A 24,267-nucleotide genomic window follows, 5' to 3' on the forward strand; every position below is an offset into this window, starting at 1 on the left:
TGGTAGCAGGGCATGCAGATTAGACTTCCTGAAAAGATGAGAGTAGGCTTTCTGGAATATACCCTTCTAATGTTAAATATGACAGATTACTGGATAAGAGAAATTTATAGTTAATTATTTTTTCACAAACTCTGCAGTTGTGTTTATTCCTCTCATCATCAACAACAAATCCTGTGATTTTTATAACAGCTCATTTTTTTGCCAGAGTTATTAGGGGGAAAACCATATATTTAGCTGCCTGAAATAATCCGTTCCCTCTCCATTTCATAGGAACAAATTAATTTACCAGCAAGTCTTTAACTGTGTTTATTCCTTTCATCATTAACAATAAGTCTTGTAAGTTTGAAAACTTTGCTCGTTATTTGACAAAGTTATGAGGGGGGAACCAAATATTTTAGCTGGATGAAAATGTCTGTTCCCCTTCATAACAGGGGAACAAATTAATTTACTACCAAGTCTTTAACTGTGTTTATTCCTCTCTTCATCAACAATAAATCCTGCAAGTTTGAAAACATTTGCTCAACTTTTGCCAGAGTTATGAGGGGGGAACCATATATTTTAGCTGCCGGAAATAATCTGTTCCCCCTGTATAACTTGTGAACAAATTCATTTACCAGCAAGTCTTTAACTGTGTTTATTCCTTTCATCATTAACAATAAAACCTGTAAGTTTGAAAACATTTGCTCAATTTTTGCCAAAATTATGAGGAGGGAACCATATATTTTAGCTGTCTGAAATAACCTATTCTTTGTAGGGGCGGGACAGATTATTTCAGGAGGGTTAAACAATTGGTTCCCTCCTAATAACTCTGACAAATATTCAGTAAATATTACCACATTTACAGGATTTGTTGTTCATGAAGAGAAGATTAAACACAGTGAAGGACTTGCAGGTAATTTTTCCCATGTTATAGGGGATACAGATTATTTCATATGGCTAAAATATCTGATTCCCCCCTCATAACTTTGGCAAAAATTTAGCTAATGTCTTCAAACTCGCAGGATTTGTTGTTGATGATGAGAGGAAAAAACAGAGTTAAGAACTTGCATGTAAATTATTTTTTTCCCATATTATGGGGGGAATGGATTATTTCAGACAGCTAAAATATATGGTTCCCCTCCTTTAACTTTGGCAAATAATGATCAAATGTCACCAAATCCACAGGATTTGTTGTTGATGAAAAGAGGAATAAACACAGTTAGACTTGCAGGTAAATTAATTTGTTCCCACGTTATGGAGGGCGAACAGATTATTTCAGCCAGCTAAAATATATTTGGAATTTTCACGGCGCTTCTGATCGATTTCTCGGTAAAAACAACTCTTATAATCATGTCAAGGTTGTAACATTCAGTTTAATCAGCTGCTATTTAAAAAAGAAGCAATAACAAAATTGTAAAATAAATAAATAAACGAGGTCTTGTGTGAAGGTTTTCTTAAACTGTTTTGTGTTATTTTTAAATGCCAAAAGCATTATGTCACTGTGCTTGATGTAGTGTTGCTTGTGATGTAGTGTCACTATGCTGACTCAGTCAAACTAGCTGATTTTCAGCTTGAAGACACCTGTAATGCTAATGAGAGGACACACCTTAGTTTAACACGTCCCCATGGTAAAAATGTTTTCAATATTTTCTATTGTAGTAGTAATAAAAATAATTAATCAAAACAGAAAACAGAGAACGACTCCTACTTGGTTGATTTCGTCCTGAGTCGACTTCAGTGAAATGATGATGGTTTCCAGTTGAATCTTGCCAGCAGCCAGGCTCTGTTCCAGTTGTCTTTCCTCCTGGTGTAGATGGTCCAAGTCAGCCTGTGCTCGGCTAAGCTCTTCCTCCTGATTTTGCAAATCTGACTCCTCAGAGTGGATTTGTCTCTGAAGAGTTGAGATCTATAGCAAAAAGAAATTCATAATTTCTTATTCATAAGAAATTACATTAGTGCTTGCAGAGTGTATGTTTTACACTGGAAGTATTTTTTTCATATGTAGTGTACAATGAAGTTATTATTAATGATGATAATAATAACACATTTTTAAAAATATCAGTAATTTAGTTACCGTTACCAACAAATATATTATTGCCATAAATTAAGCAAATTAGACGATATATACATTAAGTGATGGGCTTACAACAAAAGTATTTCTTACATTTGTTAAATACTTATTTTACAACACAGAGACGCATAATCATTCATACGCACACTCACACCAAATGGAAATTTTAAAGTAGCCAATCAATCTGGCAGGCTTTTGGACAGTGGGAGGAAGCCAGAATACCCTGAGAGAGCCAACACGTCCAGAGGTAAAAAATGAACATTCATTGGGAAGTCTGGGTGCCTGTAAAGGGGTCTAACTATTTGTCTGAGTGCTAGTTTAAGAGAACAAAAATAGGTGGAAAATCAGATTTGAGTCATTGGTTTAGAATCAACTGGGTTAGACTGGACAAGACTTCAGTAGATAACTGGTTAGCGTATCTGTCTGCCCTCAATCACTCTCATTCTCAGTTATTATTTATGAATACCTGTCTGAGGCATTTTTGATCACACATACAGCAAAAAGCACGTTCTACTTCTCTTTAACATTTTAACAAAAATAAATTAACCTTAAATTTGGTAGTTAAAATACTTTAATAAGCAAGCTCACTAAATAAGTAGCTGTTAACTAAACTACTAAAATATTGTGTGCATTAAAATTGTCACAATGTCGTGATGGTATATGAGACAGATAATCTGTGAAAAAAAACTCCTCTGCCTCGTCCCAATGCTACTATCGCCATCTAAAGAAATGGACTGCACCCGGTTGAAGACAGCCAATCAGCGTCAAGAGGACTGTCTTAGCTTGGTCAATTAAGCTCAGGTACACACTGCTTAATATGCAAATGTCAGAGTGACAACTGACCATTTCAGGATAACCGTTTATCCAATGTTATTGGTGATTTCTCTACTGAAATTTACCATAAAGCTGTTTACTTTATGTTCAAAGCTTTAGTTTCAGATTAACTAGTCTCAAAAGACAGGTCAAGAATTTCAAAAGTTCCGATACTGTTTCATAAATGCTATAAAAAAAATTAACATTTTATAAATTGTTTCTGGGTTTGGTTCCTTTATCTGGGCCAAAAGAAGGGCATTCATAAAAATGTCAACACTACAGCTACCAAGAGACATGGGAGGCTTAGATCTCCCAGACCTAAAAAAATATCAAGTGAGTTCTCTTATTTTATATGCCCGAGAGTGGATATCTGGAAATCCATCCACAGTGTGGCTAGATGTAGAAGCCTCGTTATGTGACTGCCCTCTTAAAAGCTTGCTGTTTCTTAAAAATATGAAAACAATAAATAAATTTTGTAGCAATCCAATCACCATGAGTACAGTCAAGGCCTGGAGGGCGGCTCAACACATCGAGGGAAGAACTGGGAGGACGTCCTCGTTTACGCCCTTTTTCCAGAACCCTGACTTTCTTCCGGGTATGTTGGATGCGGGTTTTGGGGAATGGGTGGATAAGGGTATCTCCTCTTTAGGCTGTCTTTTTAAGGAAGGGATCCTCATGTCTTTTAATCAAGTTATGGAAGCCTTTGGAGTAGGGAAAAATAACCTCTTCCGTTTCTTCCAACTGAGAGACTTTGTTAAAAAAGAAACAACCCTACTCAGGGACACTGAGGTTTCGGGCATTGAAAAACTGTTTTTCAGAACTCGTGAAGTGTCACTCAGTTTGTGCTACAAAACATTAAAATGTCATAAGCATCACTTACCAACTCTGGCCCAGGCCTGGGGAAGAGAGCTGGGTATCGAGATCACTGATGAAATGTGGAGCAGTATTTGGAACTCTGCCAGAAAAATTACTATTTGTAATCGCTCCTGGGCGTTGCAACTTAAATTACTACATAGAGGTCACCTGGCCCCAAATCGGGTTTCTAAGTTTAAACCAGGGTCCTCTTCCCTGTGCCCTAAATGTAAAATACATGAAGGCAACCTCACACATTGTCTCTGGTTATACTGGGAATCAATTCTGGCTGAGACTAGGAGAATTATCAAAACTAATATCGATCTTGATCCAGTATCTCTTCTCCTTGGTTTACCAAATAAACATATACAAAATCAAAACAAGAGTAAGTTGTATAATGTCCTAATTTTTTGCGCTAGAAAGAATATTTTGTTACAATGGATCTCTAATAAATCTCCTACTATTTTTGGGTGGAAGAAACTTGTTTTGGAATATATCCCTCTCGACTTTCTAACATGCCTAGTCCATTCTAAGACTGACACTTTTGGACGGATATGGAAGCCCTTCTTGGACTATGCTGAAGGACACGTGTCTACCATCCTGTCTCGAGCATTTATAAATGCTTAGATGTGAACTATATAATGACGGAAATATGTGTGCCTCCCCTAACTTATCTTTTTTTTCCTGTCTCCTATGGACTGCACTGCTGAGCTTTTGTTTTGTTCTGTGTTTTGTTGTTGTTGCTATTAAGCAAAAATTAATAAACATATCTACAAAAAAAATTGTTTCTGGAAATATTAAACAGTGTAATAATTTAGTGCTCCACCCTGGTGAAAAATTAATATGCTAACTTTGTTCAATTTTAACATACTTGAGAATACTTTAAGTCAGATTAATCATGAGTATATTTCAAGTTCACTTAGGATTAGTTATCTTAAATTGTGACATTTTGGGACAACTAATTTTGTGCTTAGTTATGTACTTTAAAAGTACAATTTAAAAGTGTACTTCATCGTACTCTTTTTGGACAACTTAAGTTGAACTTAGTATACTTTAAGTATATTGCTTTTTATGTAGTATAAAAGTGCTTTATTAGTATATTTTAAGTGTACTATTTTTGTGATTGAATTACATTTAAAAAATACTTAGAATGTATTTAAGTATATTGGCATTATATATTTTATATATTACTCAGTATGCTACAATTACACTTCTGGTTTATTATAATTGCTAATTAAGAACACTTTTTAGTTACTTAATGTCTTTTATTATTCTGCTTTGCCACTTTGTACATTATATGCTTCATACACATTACAGTACTGCAAACACATCAGGCTACCAGAACACAGAAGGGTCAATTAAAACACACTTTACAGGTGAAACTAATTCCATTGTGCTTTCAATATATTACCATTTTAGTAACACTTTATTTGATGGGGTGTGCATACCCTAGTGAAAAAAAGTACTTTAGGATATTTCAAACATACTTACATTTGTGAAAGTACATGTTAAGTATAAGTGTACTACCTATAGATATATGTTAAGTATACTAAAAGTATGCTTGTACCAATTTTGAAATTATAACTTTAAATACACTTAAATATAATTGTACCAAAATACACTTTTAAGAAATATATTAAATAAAAGTATACTTTAAGTGAACAAAATATGTATTTGCCCAAGTGTAAATATACACTTGCTCAAGTGTATATTGTTGAGAATGAGAATCTCAATCGATGAATCATAATTTGTATCGACACACGGAGCATAAAATCAGCCAAGAAAAGCATTCAGACTTTACTTATTTTATTAACTTTCAGCGCTGAAAGGAGACGTTTTACCATTACATCCGAGAAGAGTTTCTAAAAAAGTCTGTGCAGCGTCTGAGGAGAAAGAGGAGGGCAGCTGATTATATGGACTGAAGACACTCCCTGAAATCACACCATGTCTCTGTGGCCTGATAAGTTTCTGTTTCTCGTGAGAAATGGACCTTGGTGTCTAACAGAATCAAAAATGTAACTCTTTACTATGGGCCCTTTGTCTAACAACGTGTGACTCTTTCTTGGCCTTGGTAAAGCATCTCAACAATATGTAAAAGATATTTAAAATATCTGTCAAATATATTTTGTGTATATTTTAAAATATGTGCTCAAGCAAAGAATAAAAAAAATGATCATCCTGATGTAATGTTTAACAAAGTACCCAATCCATTTTCAGATGTGTGATGTAATATACAAGTCAATGGCATTAGCTGCAGTTCATACTCCAGACCAGGTGGTGGCGGTATTGCACATTTTCTTTTTTTTCTTTTTAAAACGCCTTAAAGAGAAGAAAAGTCTTGAATCCAGGGAAGATAACCAATGCTGTTTAAATTCGCCATTTTTACTTGCATATTATTGCTTTAAAAGTAGAGAAGGCCTTGATAATAGAAGTTTTGGTAATTTCAAGCTGGTGACGTCCTAGTCCAAGTTAGACGACATCACAACAGGACAACAACCGATGGAAATTAAATGTGGATAACAAAAGGAGCCCAAAGGGACGAAGGCTGCTAAGTGTTGCTAGCTAGTGGTAAGTTTGCTTAATTATCTTTGTTTAATTATAAACTGTGCAGTAAAGATATAAATAAACTTACGTTGGTTTCAGAAATAATCTTATCAATTTTATGGTGACTTTTATGATTATTACTACAGCAATCATTCATGTTATAACTGCATGGAGGCTGTTTGCAACTTAATATACTTTTATTCATGAACTTAATTTGGTTTTAATTAAGCTCCATATGACATAGAGACTTTGATATTGTGAGGTTGTTGTTATAACTTGTTCATCATCAATGTTTTTATCTTCAACATATTTTTGCTGTCTAAGCAAATGAAGATGAAAGAGGAAGCCAGAGAAATCAGGTGTTAGAAAACGTAGAGACTTTCCTGTCTTAGAAGAGGCTCTGGCTCCACCAGATCACTAACCAGTTCTGAGGATGAACCTCCTCATCGTCTTCATGGTGCAAGTCTTTTTTTTTACTGACCAGTTTAGCTACATTTTCAACAGCAAAAACTGGTGTGCTACCAACACTAAACGCTCAATAAACATGATTTGATTTAAAAATAACTGGACAGAATTTACCCCCTTTGTTAATCTAACATTTCTCTTTCATACATTTTATTTGTTGTTGACTTTCAGGGCCCTGTGATGGACTGGTGACCTGTCCAGGGTGAGCCCTGCCTCTCATGTGATGACTGCTGGAGATGGGCACCACCAGCCCCCCTCACCACCCTGCAAGGATCAGCGTGTTCAGATCATGGATGGAAAGTTTTTAAGATAGTTTGTCTCCTTAAGTCCACACTTAAAACAGCTTCATAGTTATTGACAACATCAACTGACTCTATGACATTGCTGACAATTTTTTCTACTTCTAACATAAACAGACAAAGAAGACACTCAGAAATGTTTTTCCACCCCAGGCATCTGGTCCCCATTAATCATCAGTTCTGATGATGTCACATACATGGCGAGTCCACAACGTCTTAAAATTGTAAGTATCATTTTTTCTTTGCCGTTTTTCTGTACTCTTTAAAATACAAATGCTTTCTCTGTTTAATTGCTCTATTGTTCTTTTTTGCAGGTTTATGTAAAGTGCAGTGAATGGGAATGTTCTGTTGTTGATCCTCACTGTTCTTAGAAAGGAGAAATGTCAGTTTGTCTGCAGTAATCCTCTGACATTGTATGAAAACGATACTCTGTCCTTGGTGAAATGTTCTTCACATTTCCTCTAAATTATACCTATTGTTTTATTGTGCTAATTTTCATAAGCATTTTTGTCTGTAAACTTTGAATATATTGACAATTTGAACAATTCTGTTATAGTATATTGGCAATGTACTCTTAAAAAATGTGGGTAAGACTTTTTTTGACGGGGTGTGCATAAGACTGACATGACACTGTCATAAACATAACATACTGTTAGGAACATAATAACAGGTGTCATGAAGTGTCATTCAGTAAATAATGACACTTTTAGTGAGAAGTTGCTTTAAAAGTTGGATGACAGGTGTTGTTTATGATAGTGTCATGTCAGTCTTATGCCTTCATATGTGGGCTGTGCTTAACCCCTGCGCCACCACAGCACACTCACATTCTAAGTATATGTTAAATCTAATTCAATCACTAAAATAGTACAATCAAAATATAGTAATCAAGCATGTTTTTAGTACATTAAAAACAGTACACTTAAAGTACACTAAGTACTACTTAAGTTTGTCCAAAAAAGTATGTTGAAGTATGCTTAGTACACTTTAAATGGTGCTTAAATATTACTTAAATACTACTTAAATACACTAAGCACAAAATTAGCATGTCAAAAAAGTCACACTTTAAGTATACTAATTCTAAGTATACTTTAAATATACTCACGATTAGTCCCACTAAAAGTAATTTTTCACCAGGGTAAGACTGACATGACACTCTCATAAACATGGAGTATTTATGAATGTCTGACTGTTGTCATGAAGTGTAATTCAGTAAATACTAGTGACATTTTTAATGCAAAATTACTATAAAAGTTGGATTAAATGTCCATTAAAAGTGGCAACTTTGCATCAGAGTATCATTATTTACAAAATAATGCAAAATTGGCACTTTTAAAGGACTTCTAATCCAACTTTCAAAGCAACTTCTCATTAAAAGTGTCATTTACCGAATGACACTCCATGACACCTGTTAGTATGTTCCTAACAGTATGTTATGTTTATGACAGTGTCATGTCAGTCTTATGCACACCCCGTCAAATAAAGTCTTACCCACATTTTCCAAGAGTACATTGCCAATATACTATAACAGAATTGTACAAATTGTTAATATATTCAAAGTTTACAGACAACATGCTTATGAAAATTAGCACAATAAAACAATAGGTACACTTTAGAGGACATGTGAAAAATTTTTCACCAAGGACAGAGTATTATTTTAATACAATGTCACAGGATTACTGCAGACAAACATTTCTCCTTCCTAAGAACAGTGAGGATCAACGACAGAACATTCCCATTCACTGCATTTTACAGAAACCTACAAAAAGTAGTATATTTCAAATATACTAAAGTATTTTTTTCACTAGGGCACACTTGAGCTGATTCCTTGAGAGTTTGATATGATTGCTTTACTAGCTGCATTTTTATTACAAATGTGCGCAAATCTTTGTCTATATTCTGCTGAGAAAACACAATTTTGCAACTGTAGTCTTTCCATTAAATAACAAATGAAATCAGAATTACACATGAATAAACTTGTTCATGCCATAAGTCATTAAAAATGGTGGCAGTGACAGACGCAAAGAGCTACATGAAATGTATTCATAATTCAGCCATAGCACTCATCTTCTCAGTTTTTCAAAATTGCCGTGTTTTCATTGGGCAAATTTAATACCATAATTTTAATTTACTTAATTTTACAATTAATGAAAATGAGTTACTGTTGATTATCAATGTAAATTGATGCTGCCATTTTATGTTAATTTGACTAAAAATGGCAAAAACTGGGATTCCTCAATGCTTATTGTGAACATTAATTCACAATAAGTGAATAATCCAGTGTTTTGTAAAATCTACTTTACATCATGTTATAATGTTATAATGTTATTCCACAACCATAACAACTGCCTTTTGCAGAAGAGTTCAAGAGGGTTTGACTGCCATTTATATCTTCTCTGTAAGCCTGGAAAGTATTCTCTGATGAACCTTGCCCAGAAATGATCAGCAAGAATCTGTGAGTGCCACCAACGTCTTCGACTGAGGTTTTCTATCTCTAGGTATCCCTGGGGTAGGGATCCATCAGGCTGCCCCATGAGGAGACTCATGGACGGCCCAAGCCTCCATGGGGCACAAAGCAAAATTTGGTTTTGGAGCCCTCTGTTTCTGTAAACAATGTGGACTGGCTGAAATCAGCAGCCCTATCATTAGATCATTCACACACCTGGTATAAACATATTGCATGTCTGGCAGTGCTGTTTACATTATGTATAATATAGGCTACATTTATTGGCCAACTGATTTATCGACCAGTTGATTTCTGGGCACCGATTTCCTTAATTTTGGGGGATCGTGATTGGCTGATACTTACATGCAGTGTTGTGTTCAAGACCACCTAACCCGAGACCAAGACAAGACCAAGACCAGAGTGTATCGAGACTGAGACAAGACCAAGACTTTTGGGGTCCGAGACCAAGTCAAGACCAAGACCGAGGGGAGTCGAGACCGAGTCAAGACCAAGACCAGCTACAGGTACATGACACAATAAAATGTAAAATATGATCGAAATTGCTTCTCAAAATAATCTGAAAGATCCATATTCCCATAAGAACACCTAGATATTAAATACTTAATACATTTTACCAATATTAAATATTCCATTTATGTGCTAAAATGTGTGATGGTCTCGTGCCATCCCTAAAAACATAACGCCCTGGGCATTTGCCCATATTGCTCATGTAAGAATCCACCATTGTTGCACCATTAAACATAGCAATTGAGGCAATGCCCTGACGGTAAATAACACTCAACTATGAACACTGACCAAGGAGCAACAAGCAAGAAGTAACCAAACAGAAGGCGCTCATCGTGACTGTTTTCACTCTCTCTACCAGTACATGAAGCCAGGTAGTCTGACACCATGGCAGACATTACAGCTGCCACTTTGAACAAAAACAATCAAAGAGCAATGTGCATGCTCTGCATGCTCTTTCTTTCTTGTGTTTTAGTTATTTGTTAATTTAAATATCAACGTACATAATTAAATAAAATAATGATGCAGTGTACACAGAGCATTACAAGAACAAAGAATGGGTGTTCTGTCAGGTCAGATCGTCATACGCTTAGCACGAACTCAAGGTGTTCTGTCAGATCAGCATACGTTGTCAGATAGTCGTACGCTTAGCTCAGACATGCATACGCTGTCATTACCATATGATTTTATTTAATCAGCAACAAAGAATCATGACGTAGATCATTATTAACAGTTATTAACAGTTATTAACATACAACAGTTATTAACAGTTGTATGGCATCCAGCTGCAGCCAGACCTGCTTTAAATACACTTTGAAACCACGACAACGCATGTATATCTATCTAGTTATCATATTATGTCATATTATAAACAATTTAATGACTTATTTTCGTCATAACTTGTTGCTGAACTGACAACTCCACTGACGGTCGAACATCTTAAGGCGCATGCGTTGGCATGGTACTCACTGCATGTATGCTAGCAACATAGAATCATGAGTAGATCGTCATACACTTTGTTATTAACAGTTGTATGGCGTCCTGACTTAGCGGTTAAGTGAGTTTTACACGGGTGTGTGTTGTAGCTGACTCCAGCTGCAGCCAGACCTGCTTTAAATACACTTTGAAACCATGACAACACATGTATATCTATATAGTTATCATTGAAAACAATTTAATGACTTATTTTCGTCATAACTTGTTGCATGTGGTGAACTGACAACTCCTCTGACGGTCGGACTTCTTAATGCGCATGCGCGGGCATGGTACTCACTGCATGTTTGCTATTCTGACAGCATATGGTAATCTGATAGAACAACGGCTCTCAGTGAGTGACACTCCAGTCCTATCTATAAGTAAAGAGCCGTGGAGAAGAATCGACTGTTTCCGAATGTCACATCACTATATTGCAGACTTTTGGACATAGCGTTGTCCCATATATGCGACAAGACAGTCAACATCTCCGCACAATAACTCAGGCAGTGAGTGACTTTTTTTCATCACAATGCTTATGTGTCTCTGTACAGCTAGCTTTGCTAACATCACGTTAACGGAGCTTACCTTCTTTGAGCTACTTTTCTAAGTGACAAAAAAAGTTAGACGTTGTCCCCACCGTCTGTGAAAGCGAAGCGCTGCTGAGTTAGCTGTGGCCATCGGATTTCTTACTATTTATGCAGCGCTATTATATTACTGACGATTAGACAAACATTTTCTGCCGCTGAGAGAAAACCACTGCGCATGTCCTGGAGCGCCGCGCGCGAGTGAAAGGTGGGGAGGGGGAGGGGGAGGAGGAAGGATGGAGTAGCGCCGCACGCGAGTGAAAGGTGGGGAGGGGTAGAGGAGGGGGGAGTAACAGAAACACGTAGTTGCTTGGATTTTAATAGGTGCCTTTTGCATCCACTGAAAACAAAGATGTTAACAAGTAAACTGGACAGTATGCTGCACGTTTAGTGATATTTTCACAGTTGCGGTCTCGACTGGTCTTGAAATAAAATGCCGAGTCCTCAGTGCCCGAGACCGAGACAAGACTGAGACCAAATGCGGTCGAGTCCGAGACGAGACCGAGACCATCAGAAAACGGTCTTAAGACCGGTATCGAGACCAAGACCGATCTCGAGTACCACAACACTGCTTACATGTGAAGCCCATCTTGTCCCCTAATCTTATGTTCATCAGCAAAGGTTTAAAAATCAGCATCTGTCCTTTTCTGCTCTGCAGTGAGAGGTTTGACTGACAGACTGACCCACCAGGTCAGGTCTGCACATTTGCAGTCAACAATATTCACCCCACCGTTGCCAACTCACCGACTTTCTTGCTATATTTAGTGACATTTCAGACGAAAAAAATTCATATCAGCCAAAATCAAAATCAGCAGGTCAGGCTTTTTAAAGATCGTTAACCAGGGATTGGCCAGAAAACTGCAATTGGTGCAGCCCAACTTAAGATGGTATACATACACACATATTCATGACATTCTTTGATTAAATAATTTCTCTTAAGCGTTACTCCAACAGCTTAAAATGTTATTTGTAGCAAGTGAGTCTTCCTCCCCTGAGAATGTGGACTGGTACCGGTACTGGACTGATTCTCAGCCTTCAAATGATTTTACAGAAGTTTCACATAACTTAGAAGTTGATGTAAAAATAATGTTTGTTTTAGCCACAAAATGATTCTGCTCAGCAGCAAACTACATATCCCCAACTATAGCATAGAGTAGCTCTTCGATGTAGCCGCTATGTAGCCTGATGTAAAAACATTTTGCTAGACAATGTCAAACATTGAGAAGTTTTAATTATTGCTATCAAACCTTATCAAACTCGGTGTTTTGAAGTCAAAAATACCACAGAAATATACAGAGCCACTATGAGAATAAACTCATCTAACGTTTAAACTCAGTTTCACACAAACACAAAACACAACTTGCTCTGTTTGACCCTGGGTCAGGAACTCGATAATCTAGTGCAAGATAGATTGTGTTGTTAGTTAGTGATAATCTTTGGTGCTGTAACTATGTGATGAAGTGTTTTTCCCCCCTCCCTTTAGAGTTACAGCGCTTTCTGTGATTAGGGATCCTAAAGACAATAAAAAGAGAGGGACAGGCAAATGTGCTTTCAGAGCGGTAGGAGATTTGTAACTGAAAGCACATCTCTGTCTGTTCTCCTCGTGAGTAATCAGAATCTAACTTTCTCTTGTCTTTCCTGTGTTATTTAATCTGTGTTAATAGGTCTCAACTCTGACATAATTTGGTCCTTCCAGCCAGAGGTCAACATACCGGGAGGATTCCAGCAGGTGAGGCGGGTCCCAGTAAAGACCGTGCACGGCAAAGTTTCATAGTGGAAACTTCTCAGAACCTGTTAAAGGACTGGCACTCTGCCTTCCTGCTGGGATCTGAAGGTTGGCGACACTCCAAGGAAAGACAACAGGGGGCGAGTGATTCTTGGTTAAAAGTGGCGATTGACTGAGGATCATTGCGTGGACAGAAAACCCTGTCAATTCTAGACTCTAACAGGTAAAAATAGTGCACAAAAATCTGTGTAGGACAGCGTAGTCCTAGCGCAAAAATTACGTGTGACAGGCGAACGGTGCCTGGTGCTTTAAGGTAGAAGACCTTGCCCTGTCCGGCGGCGGGGCCTGGATATCCCGTGTTAAACAGACGGCGGAGTCCGGCGACGACAGGCACTTAAGTTCCGTGACAAAGTATGAATGTGAGAGTGATTGGAGGTGTAAATACCACTCGGTATTTCATCTCATATAAAACAGTAGGGTTGTAAGCAGCAAACCTCTTGTGGATGCAAAGGCAAGATTCCCCCACGTTTGACCCAAAACTGACTGTCAAGGACTGTCGAGGCAGCGAAACTGTCAAGAAGTGGCTTCATTACGCACCTGAACAGGAGGAAGGCATCGCAAGGAAACAAAGTGACGGCAACCAGAGTGAAACCTGATTTACCCCATCTTGTACCGTTTCCCTGGTTCAAAAGCTTAACCTCAAGGATGCCGTCCTTCCACGGAGAATAGATTGTTGTTCTGACAGGTCAAAAGGAGTCAAATATGTTTAAATGTGTCCCTCTTTTCTTAAATAAAATGTTACATTAATCCCATGTTGTCATTTTAACCTTTTGTACACACACTTTTGGAAATATGTTAATGTAAGATCATTTTGAATGACATATACCCATGATACCCATCATCTGCCAATAAAATTGTGTTTAACACCAGTGAAGAAACTTTTAATGGTATGTTATGATGTTGACCTATCGGACCAAAAAATGTACATGAATCAACATTGATTCCATAGCCTTCATTCAATATAAAATCAACCCAAATATGCATGTAGAATCATATTCAGATGATGGTTGAATCAACATTGTTTCCTAACATTGATTCAATGTAAAATCAACTCAAACCTGCATGCAGATACACAGTCAGATAATTGTTGAATCAACATTGATATAGTGTGTTAATCCACAGTATTCAGCCACGCCCCTAACTCCTCCTAACCTCCAGCAGACTGAATACTGACCAACTCTCCGTCTCACGGGTCCGAAAAGCCTCTAATTCCTGGGTATTACCGCAAATAAGAATATAGAGAACTTTTGTTTAAGCTGGGAGTGAGAAAGATTCGTCTAAGCTCTAACTACCTTCATCCAAGACGTTATGACCCGCTTCAGTTCATGATTCGGACATCGGAGTAGCCCCGCCGGTGTCCGAGCTCATAAACCACGTCTGTTAACGGTAGCTCTTTCCCTGTAATTAACGTGCACTTGTTACCGGCTTAGATAATTTTAGCGACTAGGAATAAGTCCCAGGGTCATTATTTATCTGAACTAAAGAACGTACGAAGCCACCCTAATTTATTAAGACCATTAACATTGATTTTACATTAATCAGAAGAATTAAATCTACTTAATTAATTTAACTATCCACAATGTCAAATTAGACTTTAGTATTTTATTAGCAAGCTTTAGCAAGGGAAAAGACATACAGCTTATCAATAAAAATTAAGAAATTAATACTTTTAAGAATTTTTAGAAATTACTCCTACTTCTAACCCCACACTGTCTTAATCTAAATAGAGGCTTTGGAGGAGGCAGTATTACTCGAACCCAGATGCAGAGACGTTCCTTGGCAGCAGAAAACTTTAACGTCCATGGATGGAGTCCTGTCTTTGTCTTGGCAGAATCCTTTTAGAATAGATCCAAAGTTGAACTGGTGAGAATCCTCAACGAACTCAGTTCTTTATCCATAACAGATCTTTGTCTATTCCCCATGTCCACTGCAGCATCGTTGTAATCCTTTGGGTTGAGTGTAGGGCCGCCGTCGATCAGAATCCCGGGTTGTGGGTAAACGGATCTTGTTCCATCCTTGTGCAGCGAGCAGTCGTCCCGGGGTATCAGCACGCAGCCCTCCTTTGATTCTGCATCTCCGTTTGCTCGACTCGAACGCCGCGGAACAAAGAACCTCGATTCTGCGTTTGCATATATTTTTATACTGCATATTCTGCACGTCCGGTGCGTACTTTCCTTGACGTCAAGTCCCTTCAGTTAGCCTCAACCTTTCTTCCACTCAACTTTTAACCTTCCTTTTTCTTTAAAACTCAAAGATCAACAACTCAAAACACCTGGTGCAGAAATAGTCTCAAAATCTCACTTCCTCTTTCCTCCGTGCTTAAAGTTCTTTCACCCCTGCAGTCTATATTTGTGACACAGTATCAAACACTTTTTACTCTTTACTCTTCAACCTCATACAGTAGTTAAAGAAATGATTTTATGTATTTTACTCATCTTTAAATCATAATAAATTCATTTTGCATTTAAAAACAAAGATCACATGTTTTTCAATCAACATTAAGTCATAATACAAGATTACTGGCTCCAGGCTTTTGTGACCTGTTTTCTGTGTGTTCTGGAAAGATCTCAACTAGTTCCAGCCAGGTTTCACGACAAGTGTCAGTTATGGTTGAAAACCTAACGTTGATTCAACATGTAAGTCACTGACCACTTTCAATTCCGTTTCAATGTCAGGTTTCAACGTAGATTCAATGTTTCTGCCTAACATTGTTTCAATGTTGTTTGACTCATATTGTGCTATTTGGGATGACGCCAGCTCAACCCCCTTGTGGAAGTAGAGCAAACCCCAACAAACAAACTGTTGTGGCAGAGGTAAAGGACCTCAATGCATTAGCCGAGACATTTATTGAGTCATTTTTGCCTTACCAAGAGTGAGGCAAAGATGGCGGGCAAGAAAATTCTATAACTAGTCCTACATCAGTTCTGTAAGGTTGTTAGCGGGAAACAATGGAGAAATAAATGATGAAGCCCAAGAGGAAAAATGATGAGGGACACAACGTCTGGTTGGATGTGAGAGTGAACGGTGTGGGATGCATTTTGCACATATAAAATGGGTGACTGACTCAAATAATACCGGCTTGTGAAAATCTGCCTTCAGGAAAATGCTTAGAAATAAAAAGTAGCCTAAAACAGTGTTTAAATGTAAATACAGCAGCTACTACAGTCTGTTTTCATGCTGCCATAGAGCTACTGTTGGAATCTACACTCATAAACTCCACCATTATTAATCTGGAAATGATTAGATGTTTAGCATTGTTGTTTTAATCAGACTAAGTTGTGTTTATTTGACGCTTAACCATCAGTCGTGAGTCATTAGCACAGAGCTTTGAGCCGAGCCGTGAACCGTTAGCCTGATTACTTCCACATAATATATTACATTGTTTAGGTTAAAGCAGCATTCATGACAAAGGGGATACCCAAGTATAATTTTCTTTGTTTGCTTGTGTTTAGTTATTTGCCTAATTAACTGCTATTGGGCTTGATTTGACTATCAGTAAGTGTCGTTATGACAAAAAATGGGAGGTTTACTACCGGTTACCTTCGTGCTGAACAGTGTTGTGGTACTCGAAGTTGGTCTTGGTCTCCAGACCGGTCTTAAGACCATATTTTGATCATCTTGGACTCGACCGCATTTGGTCTTGGTCTTGTCTCGGTCTCGGGCTCTGAGGACTTGGCATTTAATTCGAGACCACAACTGTGAAAATATCACTAAACGTACAGCATACTGTCCAGTTTATTTGTTAACATCTTTGTTTTCAGTGGATGCAAAACGCACCGATTAAAATCCAAGCAACTATGTGTTTCTGTTTCTCCCCCCTTCCCCTCGCGCGCGGCGCTCCAGGACATGCGCAGTGGTTTTCTCTCAGCGGTAGAAAATGTTTGTCTAATCGTCAGTAATATAATAGCGCTGCATAAATAGTAAGAAATCCGATGGCCACAGCTAACTCAACATCGATTCGCTTTCACAGACGGTGGGGTCAACATCTAACTTTTTTCGTCACTTAGAAAAGTAGCTCAAAGAAGGTAAGCTCCGTTAACGTGATGTTAGCAAAGCTAGCTGTACAGAGACACATAAGAATTTGTGATGAAAAAAAAGTCACTCACTGCCTGAATTATTGTGCGGAGGTGTTGACTGACTTGTCGCATATATAGGACAACGCTATGTCCAAAAGTCTGCAATATAGCGATGTGACATTCAGAAACAGTCGATTCTTCTCCACGGCTCTTTATTTATTAGATAGGACTGGAGTGTCACTCACTGAGAGCCGTTGTTCTATCAGATAGCCATACGCTGTCAGAATAGCAAACATGCAGTGAGTACCATGCCCGCGCATGCGCATTAAGAAGTCCAACCGTCAGAAGAGTTGTCAGTTCACTATACGCAGCAAGTTATGATGAAAATAAGTCATTAAATTGTTTTCAATGATAACTATATAGATATACATGTGTTGTCATGGTTTCAAAGTGTATTTAAAGCAGGGTCTGGCTGCAGCTGGAGTCAACTACAACACATGCCTGTGTAAAACTCACTTAACCGCTAAGTCAGGATGCCATACAACTGTTAATAACAAAGTGTATGACGATCTACTCATGATTCTATGTTGCTGATTAAATGAAATCTTATGGTAATGACGTGTCTAGGGCTGAAACAATTCCTCGAATGATTCGAGTACCTCGATTACTAAAATTCCTCGAGGAAAATTTACCTGCCTCGAATCTTCGTTAATTTATGTTTTATTAGTTAGCGCACCGTGTTCCGGCCGGGACTTCATTTGCATTGCGCGGAGCTCTCACTTCCGCCTCTGAGTTGTTGACAAAAGCTGAGTCTCAGCGGCATAAAGTCCAATCTTCAAGATTGGCCCGTGGGGATTGATTGATGATAATCCTTAAAATGACTGGGGGAATGCCTGGAGTACGGCAGCATTTCTCCTCCGGGACTGCTGGTTGAAAGCGAACGGCGGGAAGAGCGCTGAGGTGAGCGGATAGACTGAACAGGGCGGGCGGCTGAGTAGCTGATGCTTACCGTGTAAATGTAGCTTTACCGACGAACCGCACAATAAATTTCATATCCCGGTCTGAAGAAACAGGTGGCGGAGCGCATCGTACATGGCTGGTAGATGAGTTTCTGAGTGTGACCAGTGAAGGTGTCGTAAATATCCCATATTGCTTCCCCCCGTGTTCGTCCCCCGGTCTAACGGTTCGTCAGTCCGCTGGTCTATTTCCTCCCCTCCACCCCATCTTACGTTCGTTCATTCGCCCTCTCCTCCCACTCCAGGCGGCATTTCCCGTATTTTCAAACCCAAAGCGTGACAGGTTAGGTGGCAAGGTGAGTTTAATTAATCTATTAAACTCACTGAAGATGAATACATAAACTAAAAGCTGGATTGTAGACATTTTTTTATAAGCATATTTGTGAGCCTGCCTCTTTGTTATTAAATTCAATATAATTTCAGATTTTTCTATAACTTTTCTTCTGGTTAACTTAGAAAGTGAGCTATTATTGTTACAGGTTAGTTTTCTAAACTACAAAAAAGCAACTGTTAGGGATGCTCAAATATGAAAAATTGGACTGATATTGAAATCTGATAGTAACACCGGTATTATGCCAGATTTACCAATATTTCATTTTATAATTTTTTTTATCCAATTACTTGATTAATCGTAAGAATAATCGATAGATTACTCGATTACTAAAATATTCGTTTACAACAGCCCTAGACGTGTCTGACAGATGTAGCCGGTGTTCTATCAGATAGCCATACGCTGTCAGAATAGCATATGTACATGCAGTGAGTACCATGCCAGCAAATGCACATTAAGAAGTCCGACGATCAGTGGAGTTGTCAGTTCAGCATACGCAACAAGTTATGACGAAAATAAGTCATTAAATTGTTTATAATATGACATAATATGATAACTAGATAGATATACTGTCACGATCCGTGTTTCTTTGTGTTTATTTTTGAGATTGTTCAGTCCTGTTTTCCTGTGAGTCTCTGTCCTGTCCTCCCCGTTGATTGTTTCCCAGGTGTGTCTCATCCCCTTGATTATCCTGTGTGTATTTAAACCCACCTGTTGTCCTTGTCTCTCGTCGAATCCTTGTCGTTTGCTGTCGTGTGATGCCTGTTTTCCCAGTGCAGTTCTCTGTTGTTCCGTGCCTTTGATTATCATTAAATTCATAATTTTCACATACATCCTGGGTCTGCCTGCGTCCACATCCTCACCACAAACCACCATTTATGACAGTAGGATCCGACCACGAACTACGGTGAGGAACGTTATCATCATGGACGCCAGGACTAATCCCTGGTGGGGTACGTGGCTAGTGCTCTGCCCACCAGGGGTCGGACCCCGCCGCCATTGTTGCCCTGAGCTGCCGGAGTACCCGGCCCCTGGGCACCGACATCATCGCCGCCCTGAGCCGCCGGAGGTCCCGGCCCCTGGGGACCGACATCACCGCCGCCCTGAGCCGTCGGAGGTCCCGGCCCCTGGGTACCGACGTCACCGTCGCCCTGAGCCGCCGGAGGTTCCGGCCCCTGGGCACCGACGTCAACGTCGCCCTGAGCCGCTGGAGGTCCCGGCCCCTGGGCATCGTCACCGTCGCCCTGAGCCGACGGAGGTCCCGGCCCCTGGGCAGCGCCAGCAGCTGCCTCCGGTCCCCGCACCGAGGCAGCTCCAGTCACAGCTGCCTCCGGTTCCAGCGCCGAGGTGGCGTTTGTTCCCTCTGTCCGCTGCATGTGAGCAGCCGCCCGCTCCAGAGTTCCCCAAGCTTCCAGAGTTTCCTGTGGCTTCGCCCCCTGAGTTTGCGGACGTGCCTCCGTTTCCCATTGCTCCTCCCGAGTCTCTGCCCCCTGAGTCTGCTCCTCCCGAGTCTCTGCCCCCTGAGTCTGCTCCTCCCGAGTCTCCTGTGGCTCCGCCCCCCGAGTTTGCAGAAGCTCCCCCCAGAAACTCCTAGTGCTCCCCCAGAGCCTCCAGCCGGCCTTCCTGCTGGCCCGCCAGACCTGCCTCCTCGTCTGTGTTTCCTGCGCCGGCGTCACCGCCCTCCGCGGCTCAAGCTCCGCCTCCGGCGTCGCCTCCCTCCACGGCTCAAGCTCCGCCTCCGGCGTCGCCGCCCGCCGGGCCTCCCGCGGGAGTTCTGCCTCCTGTGCCGTGGACGGCCCCCGGACTGTTTTCCTGTGTTTTAGTTTCTGTGTCGATTTAGTTTTGTTTCCTGGACTCTAGGCCTCCTGCCGTCGCCCCTCCGCCCACCCTGTTGGGTTGTTTTTTGGACTTTTCGTTGGGCGTCTGGTAGCCGCCCCTTGAGGAGGGGGTACTGTCACGATCCACGTTTCTTTGTGTTTATTTTTGAGATTGTTCAGTCCTGTTTCCCTGTGAGTCTTTGTCCTGTCCTCCCCGTTGATTGTTTCCCAGGTGTGTCTCATCCCCGTGATTACCCCGTGTGTATTTAAACCCACCTGTTGTCCTTGTCTCTCGTCGGATCCTTGTCGTTTGCTGTCGTCTGATGCCTGTTTTCCCCGTGCAGTTCTCCGTTGTTCCATGCCTTTGATTATCATTAAATTCATCATTTTCACATACATCCTGGGTCTGCCTGCGTCCCCATCCTCACCACAAACCACCGTTTATGACATATACATGCGTTGTCGTGGTTTCAAAGTGTATTTAAAGCAGGTCTGGCTGCAGCTGGATCCCATACAACTGTTAATAACCAAGTGTATGATGATCTACGTCATTATTCTATGTTGCTGATTAAATAAAATCATATGGTAATGACAGCGTATGCATATCTGAGCTAAGCGTACGACTATCTGACAACGTATGCTGATCTGACAGAACACCGTGAGTTCGTGCTAAGCGTATGACGATCTGACCTGACAGAACACCCGTTGTTTGTTCTTGTAATCCTCTGTGTACACTGCATCATTATTTTATTTAATTATGTACGTTGATATTTAAATTAACAAATAACTAAAACACAAGAAAGAAAGAGCATGCAGAGCATGCACATTGCTCTTTGATTGTTTTTGTTCAAAGTGGCAGCTGTAATGTCTGCCATGGTGTCAGACTACCTGGCTTCATGTACTGGTAGAGAGAGTGAAAACAGTCACGATGAGCGCCTTCTGTTTGGTTACTTCTTGCTTGTTGCTCCTTGGGTCAGTGTTCATAGTTGAGCGTTATTTACCGTCAGGGCATTGCCTCAATTGCTATGTTTAATGGTGCAGACAGTGGTGGTTTCTTACATGAGCAATATGGGCAAATGCCCAGGGTGTTATGTTTTTAGGGATGGCACGAGACCATCACACATTGTAGCACAGAAATTGAATATTTAATATTGGTAAAATGTATTAAGTATTTAATATCTAGGTGTTCTTATGGGAATATGGATCTTTCAGATTATTTTGAGAAGCAATTTTGATCATATTTTACATTTTATCGTGTCATGTAGCATGGGCCGCTGGTCTTGGTCTTGACTCGGTCTCGACTTCCCTCGGTCTTGGTCTTGACTTGGTCTCAGACCCTAAAAGTCTTGGTCTTGTCTCGGTCTCGATACACTCTGGTCTTGGTCTTGTCTTGGTCTCGGGTTAGGTGGTCTTGAACACAACACTGGTGCTGAATAACATGGTAGTTCCTGTCCATCGGTTTCATTCAAATGGACATGAGGCGGGCTGCAGGTCATGATCCATTTCTTGGATTATTCCAGACTCCTTTTTGGTTTTGGAAATGTAATAAATTGCACTCCGTCCTCTACAAGTTCTGGGTAACTGCTGTCAGGATTGCATATTTCCCATTGACAATTTGGAGCATGATTATTATTTTCCTCAAAATCTCCCTGACCGAAGCGTGTTTTCTATGATAGACACTGTCAATATTGCCGGAGGTCAGTGCCTCTAAAAAAGGGGTGTGTACTTGCAACGCTGACTGGTGAGTTGCTGACAAATGCCCTGGAATAATTGGGGGAGAATTGCACAATGTCAGCATGTGGGGGGAACAGGCATCATGTCAATTACGACGCATATCTGCCGCTTTAACTCAATAGAAAGCAATTAAAGATGCAGCCGAAATGCCGTCATGGATTTAAGTTAAACCTATGAAGGCTGAACAAGCCCAACCAGGTTCCAAGCACCCAGGAAGTCCTGCAAACATCACGTACCCATCCCCACATAGTTCACACACACATTACAGACGGAATCTATAATAAACAAGCAGAACATAAAGCGATAACTTACTTTTAGTCATCAGCTTAACACTCAGAGCACCACCACAGGAACGCAGCCCAACACGCCAAAAATGCAACGAACTGACCCTGAAGTAGTAAATTACCTTCAGGAGTGTCAATGCAGCACTAAGCTCAGGCTTACGTCTCTTCCTAAAATAATCTTTAAACGGATATTACAAAATAAATTCAGAAAATGTCTGAGCCTTTTATACAGTGATGACTGAAGGTGGAGTTTCCAAAATGGTAGGTATTTTTAGAGACACAGAGGCCCAATTTCAAAGTGTTCAATTTCAAAGTTAAAATTTTTATATATAGCAATTTGATAACAACTTGATTGTGCTATACAATGGCACTGATACATAAATTTGTATTTAAATGCCCCTTTAAGTACAAATTTAAAGGGGCATTAAATTAGTAAGCAAATATGCCTACAGGTGATTCAAATTCAAATTTCTCATGTTGCTTCCTTTGGAAAATTAATTGCCCATCCTTGTTAATGTCCTCCAGGCAAGTGTTACTGTATATTTTTGATATGTAGCAAATGAAAATATTTTGCAGTATATGTTCATATCTTAACTGTGAAATCACATTTGCAAATTTGTTGTTCTTCTCTCCTCACCAATTGAGATTCTTCCTTGCACTTCTGGCGTACTTCATTCAACATATCTTCCAATTTATGCTTCTGCTGTTCCATCTCCTCCAAACGGTCCTGAGCATCTTGCTTCTGCACCTCCAGTTCCTGCAGATTGGTTGTCTCTCTGTCCATGTCATTCTGCATCTCCTGATAGATCATTAGTTAAAACAAAAAAATGATCAAAACCAGTCACAGCCACTGCAACCTTGATATGTAAATGTATCCATGACCTCATAGCTTTTCATATAATAGTAGCCAAATAATTTTAAAAAATTAGAAATGTAGAACACTGTGAAAATGTCCTCACCTGCACCGCAGCACTCTTTTGTCTGATAGCTTCTTCCATCTCCCTAATATCCTGCTCCAGAGTGTACTTCTCCCTGAGACACAAACACAATAAAATCATGTTGCCACATGTAAATAAATCAGTATAGTAATGATACAAAAAATAACTAATAAAACACCAATTATGACATGCATAAAGGACTAGACGCAATTTTTTAGCACATTTGGATGGCATAGATTGCATACTAGAGTAATAAGCTGGTGTATCAAAAGAATATCAACTAATTTCAGTTCAATTCAAAAATATCTAATTTGACCCAAAGGGAAATTGAATGCTGTCGTAACTCATATCATCCAGTTTACTAAGAGCTGTTGTTTATGGCAATGCTGGGGGCAGAAGGATCACCAGTAGCAGTCAGTAGTAAAAGAAATCTGAAGAAGCCTCTGACTGATGACACTGCTGCTGTATGATGACAGTATCATGACCAGTGTTTCTCAACCTTTTTTGGGGCAGCGCCCCCCTAGCCCTTATCCAGGTCCCTCACAGCCCCCCACCAAAAAATTTGCAGGCTACTTTGCACTGACTATTATTTTATCATTAATATTACTATCACTATTGTAGATGTTTTGATTTTTATGCTTGTTTCTGTATTTATCATCAAAAATAATTTCCCAGAGAACAAAAAAGCCATGGGAATAGAAATTATTTTCACAGGTATCTAAGAAAAATGCAATGAACATTCAACTTAAAATTGGTAGGCCTAACAGCAGCCAGTCAGAGTGGAAAAATATTCTT

At 39.6% G+C, this 24,267-nt stretch overlaps 1 protein-coding gene across 2 annotated transcripts in view; it reads right to left on the reverse strand.

Annotated features, from left to right (window-relative positions):
- LOC106909087 (epidermal growth factor receptor substrate 15-like 1) overlaps positions 1–24,267 on the reverse strand; it is a 161,602-nt gene that overhangs the window by 59,273 nt on the left and 78,062 nt on the right. For both annotated transcript variants that reach the window (XM_088005198.1, XM_088005197.1), the window contains exons 14-16: positions 23,494–23,566; positions 23,172–23,333; positions 1,688–1,885 (exon numbers count right to left, since the gene is read on the reverse strand). In XM_088005198.1, coding sequence (XP_087861324.1) covers positions 1,688–1,885; positions 23,172–23,333; positions 23,494–23,566 — 433 coding nt within the window. The remainder of the gene's footprint in view (positions 1–1,687; positions 1,886–23,171; positions 23,334–23,493; positions 23,567–24,267) is intronic.

This window comes from Poecilia mexicana, unplaced genomic scaffold (genome assembly GCF_051168715.1).
Source record: "Poecilia mexicana isolate PSO_F unplaced genomic scaffold, ASM5116871v1 scaffold_4, whole genome shotgun sequence".
Lineage (NCBI taxonomy): Eukaryota > Metazoa > Chordata > Actinopteri > Cyprinodontiformes > Poeciliidae > Poecilia > Poecilia mexicana.